Raw genomic sequence first — 24,653 nt, 5'->3', positions numbered from 1 at the left:
TAGCCCTTATAGAGCATTTTGGTAGTATAAATGCTCATTGTGAAATTCATAATGTTACATTTGAAATATGATAATTAGCTCACTCAACACTATTCAAACCAAAACAATCAGGTTTATGAGGAAAATTGTGAAATTCAAATAAATTACCCTGGTCACACATGATACAATATGACTGTTCGGTAAAACAACTGATTTGTTAAGGTGATCAAAATGATCTCATAGACAAATTTTCCAGGGAAAATTTGATGGGGCGCAAGGTTTAAAGAGGAACAGTAACCCAGGATTGAACTTCATCCCAATCAGTAACGGATTCCCCCTTTCCCATGAGAATGCTTTTCCTTTTTCTCAAATAGGTCATCAGGGAGTCTGTATGGCTGATATTGTGGTGAAGCCCCTCCCACAGTGTGATGTCATGACCATGGTCTTAACAGTTTACTGTTGTGAATCTCATTGCATTGTGGGAAATAACAGCTGTTTCCAACTGCCAAGCAAGCAATATCTCCCTCTGTGCATAGAAATCTCAGTAACAAACATTCTGTACAGATCAGAAATACAGTAACAATGTCACCACCAGTGATACATTTCAGAATATAAATCAGGGATAGGAAAGATTTTACAATGGGCAAACACTGACTAAATCGATAAATGTATATTGATTAAAAAAAAAAAAAAAAAAGCAATTTTATTATTTTATTTTCACTACAGTTCCTCTAATCATCTTTATGCAGAAAAACAGATCAGTACAGCTATAACTCTGCAATCAATCAATATAATGTTAGGCTTGTGATCACATATAGGATCATTTGCCATTTCATGTTTGATCATTCTTATGACATTGCTGAATTTTTGTAGTACAGATTGTAGAATAGCGTATGGCCAGGGCCCATGCAGAATGTTGCAACACTGATTATAAGTAATGGAATATAAAAGCACTTACTGGAAGTTCAAAGTATTGGAATACAAATGAAGAGCTGCTCGGTTGCTGCAAACGGAGTACAAAAAAAATGAGAAAAGAAACACGATGAACAGAATTAGTTCACAAAGCCAGCACATACTGTGTGACACACACACAACAGGTCAATGAGCTAGGAATCTCATCATATACAGGATCACACTCAGCTAGTACATGCCAGGTTCATCTGCAATCATTGTATAACTCCACCAATGTGCTATATGGTACGACGAAGAAGAAGGGATAATCTGCACTCTCCATATTGCCTGCACAGTTATGGGACTCTCAGAAGAAATCCTGTCTTGCTGAAATACTGCCACTAAGCCAGACTACAAGCTGTGGCTGGCTAGAACGCTTGAGGAGCAACTGTGAAGCAATATGTCCGTGTGTCAAACTCTACAGACCATACTGCTAAGTAAAAGGGAAGATTGATCAAGGTTTGGAATGATAACATTCAATGTTTTAAACCTTCTCTTGAATAGTCAGCCTGAAAGGCATCTAACGTTTTACAATGTTATAAATGCCCTTTCATGGCAGTTAACAGCCAACTATCATTTTGTAGATATGCTAAATGGTTCCAACTATATTACCACGCAACAGTATGCTGTTTGCAATACAAATCCCCCATTCTCCGGTTTACACTAACCAATCATTTCTGTTATAATCAGTCTATGGAAGTTAGGATCCAGAAGAGATACTGGGAAGAGGGGACATCATGTGTTTGTGAATGCTGGAGATGAATTTCAACATTTCGGGGACACATGGGATGCCTTTATCAGGAAAAACAGCATTGGGTTACTGGTGCACACACAAAGCACATCAACGAGGGAGTGCCCAATGAGGCAAATCATATCGTTTTCCTTGATAAAGGGGTCCTATGTGCAGAAATGGATTAAGATGTAATGGGGCCCTAGGCAAGGTAGTAGATTTAGGGCCCCTTTGGTAAGCTGAAGTGGAGAGAGGTCCAAGAAGGTGGCCCCCTTGACATCCACTAGGCCCCAGGCACCTGCCTACCTACCTACGTGTCCCTGAAATGTTGGAATAGCTTTTAAAATTATGTTCTATGATTGATATGGTGATGCTCCTCACCTTGTATAGCTACTGCACCCATCATCCACTGACTATAACTAGCTTTGAGTGGGATGACCAACCATTTTCATCATCTGTGTTTAGGCGCTCGCTTTAAAAAAAAAAAAAAATTAGCTTTCTTAGACTGGCCATTTCCAACACAGTCACCTATTTACCCAGCGCCCCATAGACAGCTGATGCTGATGCTGAGAAGCCTCATACTTCCCTCCAGGAGAGGAACATTTATAAACTACACCGTACAACTCTACTGACTACACAGCAAAGGAGGGGGATAAGGAAGAGAGCTGATGACAGACAGGTGCTCACCAAAATTATAGCAAGAAATAGGCAGCGCTCCTAGGCTGCAAATGAAATGAAACCAACAAAGGTGTGCAGAGCCCCACTCTTCCAAGAGGGCACCTCATCGCTGTGGTAGAGTCTAGTATTGAACAATCAACGTCCTCCTTTGCTGCATCTGTTTTGAATAAGTTGCCCATGTTTGGGCTCTGCACATTTATGCAGCTGGTCAATTCGGGTGCAAACTATATTTGAAAGCGCTGCCATTTCCTCCTGTTGCTCACCAAAATTACCCGGGTGTTGCACCCGGCTAAAAAGCACCTGGGGAGAACACTGCTATCTGTTTAAAAATATCGTTACGGTTTACATGAAGCAGACTTCAACACCTTGAAGAGGTTTTTGAAGTGACACCATTTTTAAATCTACAGGAATTTGGAGAATTATTTGCAGAAACATTCAGGTTTTATGTTTGCACATGTAGGCATTTGTTCCTGAGATGCAGCACAGAGAAGAGCATTCAGACCAGCTGTAAAAGTCCTTGTGCCAGCTCTGGCATCGGAAGCTCTCCGGGGAATGGGCCCGCCTGAGGCAGCAATAGAGATAATTGCTGGAAAGGCAACTGAAGGAGGATTCTGCCATCCATATGTCATCAGATGCTCTAGCAAAGCCCAGAGGAGCAATGCAGATCATTACTATTGCATCATCAGATAGGGGGCAAAGCACAGTATAAACAGATATCTGCATCTGATAAAATACAAATGAATGGGCAAAGCTTCTATAGCAATCCATTCCACTGAGGCAATCATCATGTTCTGTAACTCTAATCCCTGGAATGGGTTAGCACAGCTTTCTGTATGGCCAGGATAACACAACAGCTCTGTTACAAGGTTTTCATTAGATCTTGCTATTCAGTATGGAAGTACCATTTAACACCGCATGACCCTCACAACTTGCTATTGAATGAAGTAAGGATGAGGGCATAGGAACGCCACAATAACCTAAGATCTCATCTGATTGTGTTTATACGAACTCCTTGTAAATACAGAATGCTTTCACCATGCTCAACCCAACCTCGTATATCCACATGTGTGGAATGACAGTTGTCAAGGCTGGTGGGGGATTCTTATACCAAACAGAGGAAGGAAAGAAGAGACCTATAGTACAGGAGGGCCACTCCCTTAGCACTATTTCTTGCTGCTTTTGAAAAGCAGATTATATGATCACAAAATAAACCTGAAGTGAGCTGTAAGAAGCAAAATAAAAAAAGAAAGAGGGTCAAGCAGTTGTCAAGAACTTCTATACCAGGGGTGTCAAACTCAAATACACAGTGGGCTGAAATTGAGCTCTAGTACCAAGTCGCAGGCTGACCTCAATGTCTAGTGGCCACCTCTCTCCGTTATAAAGTTCCCTGGTGTCTCATAGCCGCCTCCTTCCCTTTCCATATATGGTTCCCTGGTGTCTAGTGGCCCTCCTCCCTCTCCTATACAATTCCCTGGTGTTTAATGGTACTCCCTCTCTCCCTTTCCCTCTCTCCTTTCCCTGTACAGTTCCCTGGTGCCTAGTGGCCCCCTCCCTCTCCAATACGGTTCCCTAGTATCTAGTTCTTTCCCCCTCCCCCATATAGCTTCCCTAGTGATCTGGGGCTTAGCCTCCAATATAGCTTCTCTGGTGGTCTAGAGTGGGCCAAACATTATACAAAGTGGGAAAACCACCCGAGGGCCAAATCTGATGGCTCTGAGGGCTGGATTTCACCCACGGGCCAGAGTTTGACATGTATGTTCTATATAGAAGTTTTGGAAAACAATAACAAAATCTAATGAAAACAATGTAACAAGAGCCGTTGAATCTGCTCCTGGCCTCACAGAAAGGTTGAATAATTTCAACAGGGGTCAGTGGTGGAACAAGGGGATGGCGAGAGGGAGGTAGGTGTTTTTTTTTTTTTTTTTTTTTTTTACAGCTCACTCTGGTTCACATTAAGGACTGGAACACGCTAGTAGCACTTTTATAGGCGCTTGCGATTTGAAAAGCACTTGCTGATGTAATGCTATGGGGGAAATTTTTTTTTTAACTCGCATCTCAAAGTGGAACTAAAAAATGACTATAAACAAAGTGTTTCACTTACCTGGGGCTTCCCCAAGACCCCTGCAGCCTTCCTGTCCCACGCCGGTCCTCAACAATCCTCCATTCTCCCGCCGCAGTGCGTAAGTTGTCGGCAAATGCGCCTGTGCAGCCCTGGTCACGCGTATCCTTCTTTGTGTTCCCCTTCTATGTCGGAGGGGAATCCGAAGAAGGATACGCATGGCAGCAGTAGTCGAATACGCAAGTCGGCAGTAACGAAACTGCACGGGAGAACGGAGGATCGTGCAGGACCGGCGTGGGACAGGAAGGCTGCAGGGGTCTTGGGGAAGCCCCAGGTAAGTGAAACACTTTGTTTATAGTCATTCTTCAGCTCCGCTTTAAGTGGGAGCATAAAGATAGCATTACATTAGCAAGAGCTTTTCAAATCACAAGCACTTAGAAAAGCACTGCTAGTGGGTTCCACGCCTCAAGATAAAAACAAGTATTTGAACATTATTTTTGGCAGCTATATATAATTTACTAGTTAGCTTATTTACTGCTTCCAATTTAATACAAAAGGGCTTCTCTAAGCTCCAGGATTATGCAGCATACCTTTTCCGCACATGTAAAGAAACATATTTTGCATTGAAGTTCTCGATCATTGCTCTGGATGCTTGGTCCATCAATTTTTGGGCCAGACCAAGACGTCTGTGAGATCGTTTCACAGCCTAAAAAGGGAGAGAGAGCCCAATCTCACGTTATAGTGGCGTAAATGGAAAGAAGTTTACCATCATTGTACACCTCAAATCGACAACGGTAAAACAAATCTCATACCAATGAAGTGATGTGGCCATGTGGGACATCATCTGGATCTTCCTCCCTGAAAACGAGAAATAAATATTGGTACACTATATCTCTGATCAGTGTAAAGGTGCCCATTAATGGTACAATTTTTTTCATCATATGAGATATTTCGACAATTTTTACGATTTAATTGTACCGTAAACTGCGCAATGAAAATCGATGTAAAACAATTCTATGGTCGATTGGAACAGAAAATGTAATCAAATGAAATAATCCTTCTAACCAGTAAGGAAAATGGGGATGCAGAGGGCACCAGAGAGGGGAGGGAATGTCGGGGGTTATTGAGGACTCCGTTAACCAGAAGTCTCAAGCAACCAGAAAAAAAATCTGGCCTTGAGTATGCATAAAGCTGCTTTGTACTTTTACACTAATTTATACAGTAATAAACCAAAGTGGACCTGAACTCTTGCACAGGACAGAAGGAAAAAAAAAAACACCCTGTATGTATTTAAAGGGTTTAGCCTGTCTAATATCCCCTTGTTTTTGTCTAATCACAAGTTGTATGTAATTTGATCTCTGCCCTCTGTCACCTGACTGCCACAGCAGATAAGCTCATTTGAAAGCACAGGATGTTAATATGTCTGCTTCCATGAAAGCAGGAAGTAGAAACAGTACAGATTTATATCAGCTGTAACAAAGAAATGTTTTTCTTTAAAGGTCATTATGCAGTTGCATATCTTTTAGAGCAGAGAGGAAGCTCAGAGTTCAGGTCCGCTTTAAATCTTTCCTTTGTCATAATTTGACTTTAATTACTGTAATTCATCATCATCAACACAGAGTGTATGGTAAGAATACAGTGTATGGTATGCTACTGGTTTTTTAGGCAGGCCTATATTTAACATAAAATCTCAAGAAACTGCAGTTATCCAGCATCAGCCAATATCTATTGGTGTCAGATAATGGGGGTTTTATTGTATATTCAAATATATACAGCATTCTAAAGTTTGAGTTAAGACAGCTCTATCGTTTACATTAGGCTACTCAGCAATAAAGCCAGATTTGACTGCATCATGGAGCACCCATATTATCCTGCAGTAAGTTTCGCCCATAAGCCAAGTCTAAAAATACATTTTTAACATTACACAAAGGATTATTCAATGATAAACGTTATGTATGTCTGTTATTATAAAGCAAACCTCTAAGGTTTTACACTCCATTACAGTGCTTTCAGTAAGAAACTCATCTGTTTGCGCACATTTCTTCTCCCACGCTAACAGGCATTAATAGTCATCTACACAAGAAAAACTGGAAACCGATCCTGTTGATCAGGACAAGCAAGGCAGCTCTGTAAGCAATGCCTGAACAGCCAGCCTCATGCTTGGTGCAGCCTACAATTTGTAAAGTACTGTATGCTCTGTATGAACACATTTTATGGGAACATAAAACTGAAAACTGCAGTGCATCATAGCAGTTACAATAACTTCAAAAACTTACATTTTTGCTAAGACGTATCCAACAATTTTCCCATTTTCATCCTCTGCAATATAAGAGAGCTGCAGAACAAAATGCAAGGAATGAGACTACTCCATAGACATCAAATACTTTACAGTCTGAAGTTTCCAACACCATTCAAAGACACTGAAGCGAAAGCGAAAAATAATAATTATGATTAATGAATTGTATATGTAGTAGGAATAATTACTAGAACATTAGTAGCAAAGAAAATATTCTCATTTTTATTTTCAGTTATATAGTTTTGGTACTTTTCTGTTAGCCGGGCACATCCACCAGGTGGCGTAAATTACTATTCCCTCTCCAGGCCGCCATGGATAGCAGGGAAAGATGTAATTCTGGTGGAGTTTTATCGCCACCTAGTGGATACGCCCGGCTAACGGAAAAGTACCTTTTTTTTCATAACATTGCATCATTCTCTAATATTTGCAGTTTACACACTACTCAGCATTCTAAATGATTTTACAGAGCAGGCAAGTGAACTTTTGAACTGTTCTCTGCACTAAAAAAAAAAAATTAAAAAAAATCAATATAGTGCCAGACACTTGAGATAACAAGCTTCAGAAGACAGAGTTCTCTGCCACTTTAAAAGTCGTGGAGCTCAATGGCTCTTTTGCATAGATAACTACTGGAGTTTCTTAACTCTTCCTGAACTGGAAACAATATTAGACTTATGTCTCTGCTCCTAATGTTTTATTGCTTAGCTGTACTACACATACAAATTAGGGCTGTGGAGTCGGTCCAAAAATCCACCGACTCCGACTCCTCAGTTTAGGATTCCACCGACTCCACGACTCCTCTAATTTGCATATTACAATTTTGTTGATTAAAAGTATGTAACATGAAATTCGTCTCTTAACTGCCAACGCTTAGGAATTTTACAAGACAACTGAAGTGAGAAGAATATGTAGACTACTATATTTATTCTCTTTAGACTAAAACTAGTCCTTGGTAAGAGTACTTGTAAAAGGTACAAACCGGAACAAAGAACATCTATCAGGCCCTAGGCAATGTAAGTGTGGGTGCATGTAAGAATGATGTGCAGGTACTCTGCAGGGGAATGAGGAGATTGTAAACAGACAACACCTCTGTGTTCAATGTGCACAGCATTCTCAGTGGATTCCCTGCAGCTCTGTGGGGAGTGCATATGTAGAGTATAGTACTACTGTGTAACAAAGTAAACCTGAGACAGATGAAATTAAAGTTTTATACATACCTGGGGCTTCCTCCAGCCGCCTTCAGGATAATCAGTCCCTCGTTGTCCTCCTCCACCACCTGGATCTTCTGCTATGAGTCCAGGTACTTGAGCCAGTCAGGCGTAGTGCGCATGCACACACTCCGCCGCCAGGAGCATACTACACCTGTGCAGCACTATTGCGCAGGTGCAGAATGTTCCCGGCTGTGGGAGCGGCATGCGGCCGGACAGCGCTGACTGGCTGAATTACCAGGACTCATAGCAGAAGATCCGGGTGGTGGAGGACAGTGAGGGACTGATCAGCCTGAAGGGGGCTGAAGGAAGCCCCAGGTATGTATAAAACTTTACTTTTCATCCGTCTCAGTTACCCTTTAATTTGTAGTCACCAAACCAAATTTTAATAACATATCAAATTATTTGATTTCATCAGCAAAGGGAGTGCATACATTTGCATAAATCAGCATCAATGCAGAATTATTTCCATCTCATTGACCATCTCTATTAGTGACATAGCTACACATTAGGCTTATTCTTACAGCATAGATGTTATTTAGTATATATAAGAGATTCCTGTGTACACATCATATATACAGTCACAATCAGATATGTATATCTGACCTTAAAAATACGGGGACTGCTTTATTGAAGCAGCACAAGTAACTAATTTTGATTGGTTTATTTACTAAGCACAGCTATTACTGTATATATACTGTATATATACACATTATTTTTAATGACTTATCTGAGAAATAGAACATTTTATCATATTTTCTATTTTAATTACAGTTACAAATTCATTAGGAGTCGGTGCATTTTTTCCCGACTCCGACTCCAGGCACCCAAAATTGCCCGACTCCGACTCCACAGCCCTGATACAAATCATTGTATCATAATTTTTTTTTTGCTTCAGTTTCTCTTTAAAGATAATGGGAAGCGCAAAAAAAATAAATAAATACAATTAAACAGATACTTACCTGGGTCCTATTGAGACTTCCTGCTCCTCTCCCAGTCCCCTCGTTCCATCGCTGGCTCCCCCGTTAGCAGGTCGAATACTGCTCTCTGTCGCTGCAGAAGGCTTCTGAAGCTCAGGTGATCCCGCAGATCTACTGCGTCTGTGCCCAGTAATAGCTGATAGTACAATATCCGTACAGTATTAATTCCGGTATTTTACTCCAGCTAAACCTAACCCTACTCTCACACAGAATCCTCCTTTATCTGATGCCACAGTGGCATCATGTGACACTGGCACATAATGTCGGTGGGTCAAATGATGCCGCTATGGCCATGGAGATAGGACCGGTTTCCACCTAAAGAGAAACTGAATTAAAAAAAAAATAGTTATGAAAGAATGATTTGTATGTGTAGTACAGCTAAGAAATAAAACATTAGGAGCAGAGACATAAGTCTAATATTGTTTCCAGTACAGGAAGCGTTAAGAAACTCCAGTTATCTATGCAAAAGAGCCATTGAGCTCCACCACATTCAAAGTCGCAGAGAGCTCTGTCTTCTGAAGCTTGTTATCTCAACTGACCGTCACTGTATTGTTTTTTTCTCCTGCAGTGGACAGTTCAATAGTACACTGGGCTTCTCTGTAAAATCATTTATAATGCTGAGTAGTGTGTAAACTGCAAATATTAGAGAATGATGCAATGTTATAAAAACACTATATAACTGAAAATAAAAATGCTAATATTTTCTTTGCTACTAGTGTTCTAGTAATTATCCGTACTACACAACCAATTCATTATATTATTATTATTTTTTTTTTCGCTTCAGTATCTCTAACTAGTGTGCCCTATTACGCACTGCTCGCAAGTGTGCAGGCAGGAAGGAGACGGTATCTGTCCCTTTATCGGCAGGCCAGATTTGGCCCGAGAGACGAAATTTGCCCAGCACTGATCTAGCCTGTGTATGTAGCCTGAGCTGCACCAGGATACATCTCTGCTGTGCGCATTATCGGTAACCCAGCAAGGAGTTAGAGAGATGCATCAATTCCAACCCTTTATTTAAATTTCCACTGATGTGAAGCTGAGCATAGTAGCTGCCTGTTAAGCCCGATACACACATCCAACATTGATTGGCCAATTTTACCACTTCTATGTAGTATGGGAGCAAATCTACACAATCTGTTCATAGTACAGTATTCACAATATGCTGGCCCTCATACAACATGGATGTGGTAAAAATTGGCCAGTGATTGGATGTGTGTACCAGGCTTTACTTAACCAGCTACCAGCTAATAAAGCAGCTCGAACTTGGCTTGTTTGTCTCAGTTTCAAGTCAGTGGAAATTTGCATGGAATGTAAGCTCCTTTGGCATTTGTTCCACTACGTAACAGCAAACAGGGGGAAAAAAATGTCAATTGTTTTTTCTACACACTTGTAGACCCCCCTATTCGATTATACTGAATAGGCCATAATCACAATCACACCAAAACTGCAGCATGCAGTGCATTTATTGATCACACTGCTTGCTTGTAATATGTTTTTTCTCGGACACAGCCCACAGCACTGCAATTCCAATTATGTGTTTCCGAAAGTGAATCAGACCGTGTACAATGGGAACAAAGCCATGTGATCTGGATAATCTTGAGGGGTTTTTTTTTTTTAATCTTCTACTATTACAGTTGGTGGTAAAAGACTGCAGCCCTAGTCTGGTTCATCCTGGAGGCTACTGGAAAATTAGTAAATTAGCAATTGTATTGTTTAAGACAGACACAGAGAACTTTTTCCCAGAAAAAAAATCTGAGGCCTGGAACCAACTACAAGTCGCAAATTGCTATCGGAAGCGTTTTGTAAGCATGTAGCACAGCCAGGAAATGTGCATTGTTTAAGAGGAAATAAATATGGCATATCCCTCACTTCCGATGTCCTTTAACTACATAATTTAAGGTATTACGACCAGGCCCGGATTTACCTCACGGGAGCCTATAGGCACAGATGTCGCCCTTCATGGACCTACAAACCTTCACAAACCGCACCCCAAGCGTGCTGGCTGTCCCAGCTGTCACTTCTCCCTTACTGCCCTTCTCCGTCATAGGTAACTACAGGTGCCCCTCAGTAGTTCCCTCAATATTAAGTAGCTAGAGGTGCCCCCAACTGAAGGGAGATGTCGTAAGTGAAATGCTGAGAGCTTGGTGAGTAACCTCTCGTTTACACCCTCATCAGGACTCTGCATAGGGAAGGAGAGAGGCGCTCAGGGAGGGGAGTGAGCCACCTTTTCATAATCAGGCGCCTGTAGGCACGTGCCTACAGTGCCTTATAGTAAATCCGCCCCTGATCCCAACTGTGGATACCTGAGTAAGGGCTTGTTCACTCATAGGGCTTTTGCGTTTTTTTAAGGGCCGGCGATTTTCTAAATTGCCCTAAAAGTGCTTGTGCAATGATTCCCTATGAGAGTGTTCACATCTGAACGGTTTGTTTCCGATCCCCTCAGCGGTATCATTTTTGGGGCGATTTCCCTATAATGGCAGGTATAGGTAAATCACAAAACGCTTGAAAAAGCGCTAGTATAGCGATTTCCCCAGCGCTTTCAAGAATAAATATATTGTATTATTTTCCGGGTCAAAGAGTTCACCTCCTGACTTGCATCAGGAAGTTAAAAAAAAACAAACTCACTCTGCTAAAGTGCTTTAAAAAGCGCTTTACAAAAAAAAGAAGTGCGCAGGTAAGCGCCGGGAGGGGGGGGGGGGGGGGTTGGGATTTCGATTTTAGATGTGAACAGAAGCTCAGGAAGCCCAATTGAAATGCACCATGGCTATGTGGTGTGTTGAGGTGCAGCATAATAACCCCATATCCAATGCATCCTGCCGCACTGCATTGCACCCCCTGTGAGATGTTAAAGAGAGTCTGAAGCGAGAATAGATCTCGCTTCAGACCTCATAGCTAGCAGGGGCATGCGTACCCCTGCTAAAACGCCGCTATAGCGCTGCTTAACGGGGGTCCCTGTCCCCCCAAACCCCCTCCGTGCAGCGGGGGAGCGCTTCCTGGTTGGGGCAGGGCTAACCGCCGCAGCCCTGCCCCATGCGCGTCTGTCAGACGCGTATCTCCACCTCTCCCCCGCCCCTCTCAGTCTTCCTTCACTGAGAGGGGCGGGGGAGAGGCGGCGATGCGCGTCTGATAGACGCGCTGGGAGGCAGGGCTTCAGCCGTTAGCCCTGCCTCCAGGAAGAAGATTACCAGCGACCATTTTACGACCAACTTTTGCGGGGGGTGGGTTGGGGGTGAAGGGACCCCCGTTAAGCCGCGGGATAGCTGCGTTTTAGCAGGGGCACACGTGCCCCTGCTATATATAAGACCTGAAGCGAGATTTAGTCTCGCTTCAGTGTCTCTTTAAGTGTGGCGGGTGTATTGCGGCATAACAGAGTGTGGCATCACAATGCACTGCATAAAGTGTGTTACCGGAAAACATGTGCGGAAGCAGTGATAAGCAGTGATAATGAAGCAACATTTTAATTGACTGTATGAGACGCAACGCACTGATACCGTGTGACGCCTCTTTCCAGATCTGTTGCGTTCCTGCTGTTACAGGGAACTGTGAACCCTTATGCTAGCCACAGGCAGATATTTAATGCAACAATTTTACAACAGCAAAACAAACTTAAAGAATCAATAGTAATGAACAGAATGTCTAAATACAGTGGTTTGCAAAAGTATTCGGCCCCCTTGTAGTTTTCCACATTTTGTCACATTACTGCCACACACGTGAATCAATGTTATTGGAATTCCACGTGAAAGACCAATACAAAGTGGTGTACACGTGAGAAGTGGAACGAAAATCATACATGATTCCAAACATTTTTTACAAATAACTGCAAAGTAGGGTGTGCGTAATTATTCAGCCCCCTTTGGTCTGAGTGCAGAAAGTTTCCCGTAGACATTGCCTGATGAGTGCTAATGACTAAATAGAGTGCACCTGTGTGTAATCTAATGTCAGTACAAATACAGCTGCTCTGTGAAGGCCTCAGAGTTTGTCTAAGAGAATCTTGGGAGCAACAACACCATGAAGTCTAAAGAACACACCAGACAGGTCAGAGATAAAGTTATTGAGAAATTTAAAGCAGGCTTAGGCTACAAAAAGATTTCCAAAGCCTTGAACTTCCCACGGAGCACTGTTCAAGCGATCATTCAGAAATGCAAGGAGTATGGCACAACTGTAAACCTACCAAGACAAGGCAGGCCGCCTAAACTCACAGGCCGAACAAGGAGAGCGCTGATCAGAAACACAGTCAAGAGGCCCATGGTGACTCTGGACGAGCTGCAGAGATCTACAGCTCAGGTGGGGGAATCTGTCCATAGGACAACTATTAGTTGTGTACTGCACAAAGTTGGCCTTTATGGAAAAGTGGCAAGAAGAAAGCCATTGTTAACAGAAGAGCATAAGAAGTCTCGTTTGCAGTTTGCCACAAGCCATGTGGGGGACTCAGCAACCATGTGGAAGAAGGTGCTCTGGTCAGATGAGACCAAAATGGAACTTTTTGGCCAAAATGCGAAACGCTATGTGTGGCGGAAATCTAGCATTGCACATCACTGAACACACCATTCCCACTGTCAAATATGGTGGTGGCACCATCATGCTCTGGGGGTGCTTCTCTTCAGCAGGGACAGGGGAGCTGGCCAGAGTTGATGGGAAGATTGATAGAGCCAAATACAGGGCAAACTTAGAAGAAAATCTCTTGGAGTCTTCAAAAGACTTGAGACTGGGGTGGAGGTTCACCTTCCAGCAGGACAACGACCCTAAACATAAATCCAGGGCAACAATGGAATGGTTTAAAACAAAACATATCAATGTGTTAGAATGGCCCCGTCAAAGTCCAGATCTAAATCCAATCGAGAATCTGTGGCAAGATCTGAAAACTGCTGTTCACAAATGCTGACCATCTAATCTGACTGAGCTGGAGCTGTTTTGCAAAGAAGAATGGGCAAGGATTTCGGTCTCTAGATGTGCAAAGCTGGTAGAGACATACCCTAAAAGACTGGCAGCTGTAATTGCAGCAAAAGGTGGTTCTACAAAGTATTGACTCAGGGGGCCGAATAATTACACACACCCCACTTTGCAGTTATTTGTAAAAAATGTTTGGAATCATGTATGATTTTCGTTCCACTTCTCACGTGTACACCACTTTGTATTGGTCTTTCACGTGGAATTCCAATAAAATTGATTCATGTTTGTGGCAGTAATGTGACAAAATGTGGAAAACTTCAAGGGGGCCGAATACTTTTGCAAGCCACTGTATAAAGCCTTAGGCCCCGTTCACATTGCACGCGTTCCCGTCCGCGTTTCGGGAACGCGTGCGGGAGGCCGACACGCACGACATCAGACAGTGCATACAGTGCACTGTCTGATGTTCACACTGCATGCGTTCCGGACCTGTGCGGTCCGGGAACGCATGCTGCACGCGTTTCCTAGCAAAACGCGCGGCTGTCCCATTCACTTTCAGTGAATGGGATCAGCCACGCAACGCACAGAGACGCACATGACGTGCGTTCCTGTGCGTTGTGTTCTGAACGGAACGCACCTGCGTTCCGTGATATGAACGGGGCCTTAGTCAGGCAACATTAAAGTGGACCTGAACTCAGACCTCCTCTCTACTCTAGGATACACAACAGCATAATAACCCTTAAACAAAAAAACTATTTGTTACAGCTGATACAAATCCTAAAATAAATCTGCACAGTTTCTTCTTCCACATGGAATACATGGAAGCAGACATATTGTTTACAGCCTGTGCTTTCAAATGAGCTTATCTGCCATAGGCAGTCATGTGACAGAGGGGAGGATCAAATTACAACTTGAGATTAGACACAGATGAGGGGGAATTGGACAGCCTAAAGGTGGGTACACACGTCAGATAAAAGTCTTTGGAAAATGAAAGATCACAGACCAATTTTACCCCCTTTCATGTAGTATGAGAGCCATACCTACACAGTCTATTCTATGGAGCTGAACTCCTCCATCAGATACAAATCTTTGCAAGATTCTGCACACAAAGACCGCTGCACACATGCAACAGATCAGTATCTGCAAAAGATCTGTTCCTGCAAAAGATCCATTCCTGCAAAAGACATTCATAGTCTATATCTGCAGATCCTCATACACACCTTGTTTAACGGACAATTATCTGTAGATCAGATCCACCAGGTTGGATCTTCAGATCGGCAGAGAATTGTCTGATCTGCAGATGAATGTCCATTAAACAAGGTGTGTATGGGATCTGCAGATATAGACTATGAATGCATTTTGCAGGAACGGATCTTTGGCAGGAACAGATCTTTTGCAGATAATGATCTTTTGTGTCTGTACAGCATCTGTGTGTGCAGCATCTTGCAAAGATTTGTATCTGATGGGGAGTGCAGCTCCATAGAATAGACTGTGTAGAGTATGGCTCTCATACTACATGAAAGGGGGTAAAATTGGTCTGTGATCTTTCATTTTCCAAAGACTTTTATCTGGCGTGTGTACCCACCTTTACTCTCTGAATACATACAGGATGCATTTATGTTATGTTTTCCTTCTGTCCTGTGCAAGAGTTCAGGCCCACTTTCAATAAGGCAAAAAGTAGACATTTGTAAGCTACAAGTGTGTATACTGCATCAGTGAGACCAAACCCTCACCTGGGGCCAGGACAGTCCATGGTAGAAGTAATACTTCATCTGGTAATTTTCCGGCAGACACAGCAAGTTGCAGTGCTGCATGTTCATGAGATCCTCGGGCTGCAGGGGAAGATGCACAAATCAGTACAAAAGATTGTAACAGAAGACAGACCACATGTTTAACATTGAAAATACTGAATTTGCAAGAGCTTCCTCTCTGCTCTGTAAGGTAAGCAACAGCATTATAACCTTTAAAGAAAAACATTTGTTACAGCTGATACAATTCCTGCAATAAATCTGCAGTTTGTACTTCCTGCTTTCATGGAAGCAGACATATTAACATTCTGTTTTTACCAATTAGCTCTTTGCTTTGGCAAGCAGCGGATACAGCTGAGGGATCAAATTACAACTTGTGCTTAGTCACAGATAAGGAGGAATTATACATGCTAAACTCTCTAAATACATACAGGGTGCACGTCTATATGTTTTCCTTCTGTCCTTTGCAAGAGTTCAGGTCCACTTTAACAGGAACCTGAAACCAGAGGGATATGGAGGCTGCCATATTATTTCCTCTGTGAGGCGCTAGGCTGAGACAGACACTTGTTGCTGTATGGTCCATCCCCTATTGCCCGATGCAGCGGGCCACACCTGCAAAATGCGTTGCTAGGACCCTTTGGGGTGTATATATGAATAAATTTGGTTGTTGATATAATATCAACTTGTTTTGTGTCTGCTTGGTGGGGGTAAGTCCACCCCCACCCCCCAATTTTTTTTAGCTACTTTTATCCTTTTGGTGCCCCTGTTCATTTCCACATTATTCTGGTGATGTTTGTTTCCCCTCGTTTTTGCACGGGTGTACTTGTGATGCGTAATACACTTTACCTCACCTTTGTATTGCTGCTATGCTCAATAACTTTATTCATTGAATTTGCACAGTCTTCTTTACCAGATTGTATTTTATATGCCTGGCACTTTATGTATATATGGGCATTTGTCTGTTGTCTGACCAACAGTGCACTGACCCAATGTCTCACCATATTAATAAATTGTTTATTTACCTCAGGTGAGACATACATTCATTGGGCCATTGCACTACTGCTTGTGAGAACGATGTATGGACACTTATAACATTACAAATATTATTATGGGATCAATGGGCTTGGGTGCCAATTTGTGATTTTAAGTGTTTTTAATATATTACTGTTGGTTAATAATTTGTTCTACGAGAATACTGTAGTGTTAGACTCTTGATTAATATTATATTTTGGAGGAACTACTTTTTCTGTTTTCTGCTGCTACAAGTCACAACAAGCAGCTTGGGTCATTAGGAAAATGCAGCCCAAAAAGATCAAACATTTTTTTTGGACTGGCCCAATTCTCAGCTGCTCTCGTGCACCAACTGAGCACTCTGTACCCCCCTTCCCCCCAATGGAGTCACATTAGACACAAACGATATGCTGCAGTTCTCTGCCACATAGTAACACCACCATTCTGCTGCACATATCTTTGAAGTGATTGCATATCAAACCTAATAGCGAAAAATGTTGTATAGCGTATTCTTCCCTTAACAGAGTGCATGTGCAATTGTATAGATGGACTCTCAGCCTTGTGACGTCTCCTATAAACAGCTACTGGAGATGTCACAAGTCATGTGCCTAATCACAGGTGGTCATTGAGTTCGATACTTTTGGCTTGTATACAAATTGAATGCAAACTGTAGGCAGCTTGGAATGTGACTAAGGCCTGGAACCCACTAGCAGTACATTGGAAAAGCTCTTGCTAATGCAATGCCATGGGTGTGATCCCACTAGAGGGATAGGATTTTATAAAAAAAAAATAGTGACCTTATCCCATTTAAAAACGGGCTCTAGGTCTGTCAACGGCGTATGCGCCCGCCCCTCCTGGGCGTCATTCCCCCAGCTCAGTGTCTCTGCATGTGTGCATTGCAAAAAAAAAAACAAAAAAAACACACACACCGGGACATGGGACGCAGACCTAGGTAGGCTAACATTTGAGGCCAACACTAATAAACAGGAAATACATTTCCCCATTACAAAGCTTCATACAATTTACATTGAATCTGCATGCAAACCATAATATTTAGCACATCATTGCCCACATCTAGTGCCTATCTGTAGGTTATACAGACATCCAGTTAGAATTTGTGGTGCGCATGCTGGAAGTGCAATAAAAGTGGAAAGGGCGAGTAGCGTAGGAAAAATGCTGCTTCCACACAATGACCAGATTTTTTTTTTTTTTCACTAAGCAGGGTGATGCGGATGTATAACGCAAATGTGTGCTTAAAAGGAACCCGAGGTTTGAGACCCATGGCAGCTGCCATATTTATTTGCTTTAATGTTGCCTGGAAATCCTGCTGATCTTTCTGGTTAGTAGGGTCTAATGCTGGGAATACACTATGGGGTCAATCAGGGCTGTGGAGTCGGTACAAAAATCTTCCGACTCCTCAGTTTATGAAACCACGACTACGGGTACCCAAAATAGCTCCAACTCCTCGACTCCTTAGTCTAATACTTAACAGGGCTGTGAATTTTGTACAAAAATCATCCGACTCCTCAGTTTATGAAATCAACGACTCCAACTCCGGGTGCCCAAAATTGCCCCGACTCCAACTCCACAGCCCTGGGGTCAATTCATAAAAGGCTGTGCGGGAAAAAAAATATTTTTGGGAAAATACCGCATTCGGCATTTTAGACGTGTGTGCCAATTCATAAAAATCTTTACAGTTGTGATAGAAATGTGTAGATTTCCTGAACTAAGCTGGCGGTAACATGAGAAGCTGCCCGAGTTGTTACATTCCTCCGTGCAAAGACAGCATTACAATAAAAGAGGCATCCCCAACTTCCCTTTACATGTGTATTTTTATGGTATACTGCCTCTGTTTGCCCTGAATTTGTCTATTAGTCTTTCTAAACAATCTATTTAATTGCCACAGCTTAGAAGAACTTCAAGAAATGTTACACATGCAGGCTTTCTCATGTGAAATATATCTGAAAACAGGTACCCAAGAGGTTAAAAAAAAAACAAAAAAAAAAAAAAACACAGCCTGGGGTATTCCCGGGAAGCCTTGTTTGTTCCGTCCTCGCCGCCGCTACCTGGGAAATCTGTCCCCATTAACTTTGCGGTTATCGCTCTCTTATCACCTCTTCAAAGGAGACGGTAATGGCATGGAGAATACCGCCTGCTCTAATCTTTATGAATTGACATTTCCTGACATGTGTTGAGATAATCACCGCACAAAGCGGTAATTTTCCGCACTGCTCAGGAATTTCAGCTTTTTCATGCGGTAACAGCTTTTATGAATTTACATTTTGCTAATTGTTTGGTAAAGTCAGCGGTTTTCAGCATTACAGCATGCGGGAATGCTTTATGAATCGAGACCAATGCGTTTTTCCAGCAGATAGATGGTTCCATAGATAATTTCCAACATGTCCGATCTGACGTTTGATCGTTTTACCGCTCGATTTCTCATAGAAGTGAATGGAAAAAAAGATACGAAAAAAACAAGCAGAAGATAAGAGAATCGAGCGGCAAAATCGATCGAGCGGAAAACACACATGTATTCCCAGCATAAATCACACACATGAAACAAGCATGCAGCTAATCTTGACAGATTTGTCATAGACATCCATCCTAGTTCAGGGGCTATGGCTTAAAGCATTAGAGGCAGATAAACAGAAGAACAGCCAGACAATGTGCATTAGTTAAAAAGAGATAAACATGCCAGCTTCCATATCCCTCTTACCTCGGGTTCCCTTTAAATATTCATCCTTTAGCTTTACATATATAGGTACAAAAAGTCTTTTTACCACTTCCCACACCAAGCTTTTGCAATTGGTACAATAGTCTATAGGCAATTTATTTCTACCCAGCTTTACCATGATAGCAGGAGATAAAAAGCTAGCATGTACGCTATAGACTACAGCCTGTAGAAATGTACATCTGGCAGCACTATCTGCAACGATAGTGTGAAGCAGAAATGGTGGCACCGGAAAAAACAAACAGTACCTTTATTGTAGTCCTATGGGTACAGATAAAGTGGTATGCTGTGTAGGTAGGAGGAGCCATACCACTTTCTGTACCCATAGGACCACAATAAAGGTACTGTTTGTTTGATCCAGTATCACCGTTCCATGATAAATATGAATGTTCTTTCAAAGCCACATGTAGTGCCGGTTTTTCTTTTTAATAAGTTTTGAACTATCTGCACAGAGTTTATACGTCCTCTGTGTCTGCATGGGTTTCCTCCAGATTCCTCCCACATCTAATAAACATAGATACATACACTACACCATACATACAACTAAGGTTGGGTATTAGATTGTGAGCACCTGAGGGACAGTTAAGTGACAAGACATATACTCTGTACAGCACTGCGGAAGATGTCAGTGCTATATAAATAATAATAATAATAAACATTGAACAGAGCTTTCAGAACGTAATCGGTCTGCATATGAAGTAGAGCTCGTGTTGCACATTGCTATGAGCTTGTTGGTGTGAGAAGCCCACACAGTAGGGAGAGGATGTTGTATTAAGACAGAGGGGAGAGCACAACTGAGTTGATCTCAATGGGGAAAGAATACGAGCCTGGTCATAGGACCAGGACTCCTATCCTCACTGTTACCCCTATAACCGTGTGTAGTAGAATGGGAGAAGCACTAAGCTCCAACCTCTATACGACCAATGCCACCCCATTACATAGAATGATTAGCCCCAGCATGCAGTGCGGCACGCAGAGCATAGCTGCGGCGTACTGAGGCATGATGGGACACAGCATGCTTCCCTAGAGCAGATTACAGCAGCCAGGCAGGCCGCACGCTGGAGGAAACCTGCCCCAGTCTCTATACTGTCACCCCAGAGAAAGTCACTTCACCACGAAACTGAGCGCCCCACTTCCGGAAGCCTCAACACAACTATCCTCCCCCCAGATAGTAGCCGGTTACCCGAGCGTTCCGTATATTCATGGCTGCAGTCTCTGACTGTCACACGCTCCTCTTCGCGCATGCGCTGAGCTCACTCTGCCCGGCACAGAGCAGCCACTGAGAGGGAAGCGGCTAAGAACAGTAGCGAATGAGAAACAAGCTTCAGAAAGGCATCCCTTTCCTAGAGGGTTACCAATCAGCGAGCTGGCTGCTGATTCAAGAGCCAGTCAGAATCAGATTCTCTGCTGCTGTGGGCTCTGAACTGACTGATGAAATAAGCCATGCAAAGTAATCCAGAAAAAAACAAAGTTCTTGTGGGCACTCGATCGGGGTAAAAGATAGTTCCTTCTCAGATCAAACTAATCTATTATGCTGGGATTACATGGTACGTTTTCTGCAAAGAATCGTTCCGATAGATGCCTTCGATGATAAAATTCCGACATGTCCGATGTTCCACACTCGATTCTTTTCTGCTCGATTTCTCATAGAAGTGAATGGAAAAAAAGATAACGAGTAGAAGATAAGAGAATTGAGCAGAAAATCAAATGGCTAATAGATCGTGCACCGAATCGAATGCAAAAAAAGTAACGTGTAATCCCACCATTAGATTTCAGCTTGAAATCTATACTAATCTAGGGATCCAGAACGACACCTTTTCGGATAGTACTGTCTCCTGGAGGCCACAGTTCTGTCTGGCTGATGAGTAGTGATAACAGAATTGGTTCTGGCGGACATCAGCATAGCTCTCAACTAAAAAACAGTGTCCCTCTTTTTTCCTCATTTGTCCTTCTTTCAGGACTGATGTACAGATCTGTGCAATTATATGTATTTTTCTGCAAAATAAAAAGTGTTTAAAGAGAATCTGTACTGTAAAATTCTTACAATAAGAAGCATACCATTCTATTCATTATGTTCTCCTGGGCCCCTCTGTGCTGTTTCTGCCACTCCCTGCTGCAATCCTGGCTTGTAATTGCCATTTTTATGCAGTGTTTACAAACAAGACATAGCAAGTCATAGGCTGAGAGTAGCTCAGTGTGTGAGTCATACAGTGTGCAGGGGGCCTGGAGAGGGTGTGTATAGCTTCTATCCAATCACAAGCAGCACATCACATTCCAGCCTGACTGCCTGAGCCCGACAGAGGAGAGAAGATTAGATCATATAACAGAGATAACACAGCCACTGTGCAAATAGGAAAGGCTGCAGTAAGTGAGAGCACATTAGAACAGGTATAGGAACTTATAGGATAGAAGAAATAAGGCTCAAAATTTTGTTACAGAGTCTCTTTAAAGTCATTAGGAACCTGGTATATATAGCCAGATACTCTAGGAGAGGGAAGGCTCTCCATAGGTTTTATAGAGCCTTCCTGGTCCCCATTGCAGCGCTGGATCCCCTGTAGCAGTATTCAACCAATTTGGTCAAATACACCTGTCTCTGCCGCCGAAGGGAGGATTCGGGAGCCTGAGTGCTCCTGAAGACAGGCGGCGCCACACTGCGCACGCGCAAGCGCCCTCTTTTGCAGACTCACCCATGCGCAGTATTGCGCTGACGGTCTATGGGAGGGCTCCCGAAGACTTCTGAAGTCCCCCACGGTGGGGAATTCAAATGGGGAGGCACCGGGAGAGGAGAGGGAAGGCTCTATAGGACCCAGAGCCTTCCCTCTCCTTAGAGGGAAGGTATCTTGCTTTTTTTTTTTTTTTTTTTTTAATAAACTGATTCCCAATGACTTTAATTGACTAAAAACTTTATTCCCACCCTTTAAATTGATATATTCAAATGTTAATATGAAGGAAAATTATCCAGGATAGAAAGGAACAGTGTGGTTTTAATGATAAAACATTATTTTCGTATGAATTCTTTATGGTATGGGTGAATAGGAGTGTGTCAGGGACGTGATTAGATGTGTGGCAGGGGCGTGGCTTAAAGAGACATTGAAGCAAAAAAAAAATTATGACATAATGAATTGGTTGTGTAGTATGGATAATCACTAGAACATTAGTAGCAAAGAAAAGAGTCATTTTTATTTTCAGTTATATAGTTTTTTTTATAACAATGCATCATTCTCTAATTGCAGTTTACACACTACTCAGCATTCTAAATGATTTTACAGAGCAGGCTAGTTAACTTTTGAACTGTTCTCTACAGAAACAAAAACAATACAGCGCTAGACACTTGAGATAAGCTTCAGAAGACAGAGCTCTCTGCGACTTTGAAAGTAGTGGAGCTCAATGGCTCTTTTGCATAGAAAACAACTGGAGTTTCTTAACTTTTCCTGTACTGGAAACAATATTAGACTGATCTATGTCTCTGCTCCTAATGTTTTGTTTCTTAGCTGTACTACACATACAAATCAGTATATCATAATTTTTTTCCACTTCAGTGCCTCTTTAAGTGTCTCTTTTTCTCATCTCAAAAAGTTGGGAGGTATGCATCAACTGGTACCTGATCACCACCTGGGAGCCCCCAACCCTTATGCCTGGTACACCCAATGCAACTTTCTGTTCGATTGATGGTTGAATCAATTATTTTGGACAGGTCCGATCTGATTTCCGATTTCCAATTTGTATAGAAGTGATCAGAAAAATGACCTGTCAGAAGCAATCGATTTGACCTTCAATTTGATGGAAAATTGCATTGTGTCTAATAGCCATAAGAGTAGGGAGAGGGGCAGTGGCGTAGCTAAGAAGCTGTGGGCCCCAGTGCGAGTTTTACATTGGGGCCCCCCCAAGCGCCCCAGGGAGCCCCTCAGGCCCCGATGTGGTCGCAACCTCTGCATCCCCTATTGCTACGCCACTGGAGAGGAGCTGCTTGCTTATACAGGGACAGGGTTAGAGAGGCTGTATTGCATATGTTGTGCTGTGTAGCAGCTCTGCTATTTCTGGTGCACCAGCTAGAGACCTCCAAAAGTCCTTTACAGGCTAGATAGACTGTGTATTGTGCTGCATAGTTGCTTCTTAGTTCTTAAGTGCAATGCTCCTTGTAGTGCATCTGCTAGGGACACTCCAATACAGCAAAGTCCCCTTTATGCAAAACTCAGACAATCCAAGTTTCAAAAGTTTTTATTGAGATATATAAATGATTGCAAAATCGCAGTTCAAAAAGCCCTTAACATAGGGCATTACATTACATAAACAGGATAGGTTTCGGTGGGTTTTGAGGCTTTTAAAATACTTACCAAGCCTCCAGCGACGTCTAGCAGCCTTCTTGCTATTGGGCTTCCGATGTGGGTCAGGTGACACGCAGGCTTGCGTGCACAGGAAGGCCACAGAGCAGCTAGGAGCCCACTAGGTGCTGCAGGAAGACTGCTAGACATCGCTGGAGGCTCAGTGTTTGGGAAAGGTGGGGGGAGGTTGCTCAAGCAACTGGCAAGCACATGTATCCGGCTTTAGGCGATCCCCGCTGGTGCCAAATACAAAGGACTCTGCTGTAGTCTTTTTGAGGACTCATTCTGATCACGTCTTTTTTTTCTACTGATGTTGACCCTGCTGTGTGCGGTTGAGACATTTTAGCATTGTGGTGTGTGTGTTGTAGCAGCACAACTGTATACAGTTATACAGTATAGCGTATGGCTGTCCTACATCTTTGATCTGGTCCACAGGCACATACCAGCCCGCCCCCTCCGATCCTCCAATGACCTGCGCCTAGTCCCACCACTCATATCTCAGTCGCATGCACTATTGCAGGACTTCACCAGGGCTGCCCCTACTCTCTGGAACTCACTCCCACCAGCCATCAGACTCGCCCCCACCTTTAATACCTTTAAACAAGCTCTCAAGACTCACCTTTTCATGCTCGCATACCCCCCTACACCAGCACCATAATATGTTCTGTTAGACAACCTCTCAACAGATACACCTATTGTCTCCACCCCCACCCTTTAGATTGTAGGTCTCTGGCAGGGCCCTCCTCCCTAGTGTTTCTAGCTTGATTATGCAATCTTACTGACAATCAGCCCTCTCGTGGACTAGAACAGTCTCTATTTTGACCTATGACACTGTATTATCAAATCATTTGCATGATCTTGTTTTGTTGTGAGTTTCCTGTATGTTCTACCTTGTATGTTAACCCATTTATTTATTGTGCAGCACTGCGTAATATGTTGGCACTTTATAAATACAATAAATAATAAGAATACTACATCACCGATCTAGCCCACTGTCACTGCTTAAGTGATAATTGTCACTGACTCCAACACAGTGTCACCCTTGACACTTTGTGTCATATCAGACAGCCATTTTG

General features: G+C 42.7%; 2 protein-coding genes across 3 annotated transcripts in view; one reads left to right on the top strand and one right to left on the bottom strand.

Annotated features, from left to right (window-relative positions):
* Window positions 1–20,524, bottom strand: part of NAA10 (N-alpha-acetyltransferase 10, NatA catalytic subunit) — a 31,775-nt gene extending 11,251 nt beyond the window's left edge. For both annotated transcript variants that reach the window (XR_011023187.1, XM_068248218.1), the window contains exons 1-6: window positions 20,439–20,524; window positions 15,499–15,597; window positions 6,674–6,732; window positions 5,210–5,255; window positions 4,988–5,103; window positions 938–982 (exon numbers count right to left, since the gene is read on the bottom strand). Coding sequence is in view for 1 of the 2 variants with exons in the window: in XM_068248218.1 (XP_068104319.1) it covers window positions 938–982; window positions 4,988–5,103; window positions 5,210–5,255; window positions 6,674–6,732; window positions 15,499–15,597; window positions 20,439–20,459 (386 nt within the window). In the remaining variant the exon portion in view is untranslated. The remainder of the gene's footprint in view (window positions 1–937; window positions 983–4,987; window positions 5,104–5,209; window positions 5,256–6,673; window positions 6,733–15,498; window positions 15,598–20,438) is intronic.
* Window positions 15,565–24,653, top strand: part of LOC137527600 (actin-associated protein FAM107A-like) — an 84,460-nt gene continuing 75,371 nt past the window's right edge. Inside the window, exon 1 of the mRNA XM_068248222.1 lies at window positions 15,565–15,706. The gene's annotated coding sequence lies outside the window, so the exon portion shown is untranslated. The remainder of the gene's footprint in view (window positions 15,707–24,653) is intronic.

The sequence above is a fragment of the Hyperolius riggenbachi genome, chromosome 8, assembly GCF_040937935.1.
Source record: "Hyperolius riggenbachi isolate aHypRig1 chromosome 8, aHypRig1.pri, whole genome shotgun sequence".
Lineage (NCBI taxonomy): Eukaryota > Metazoa > Chordata > Amphibia > Anura > Hyperoliidae > Hyperolius > Hyperolius riggenbachi.
Note: the sequence above shows the minus strand (reverse complement) of the source record. Positions and strands in the feature narration are given on the sequence as shown.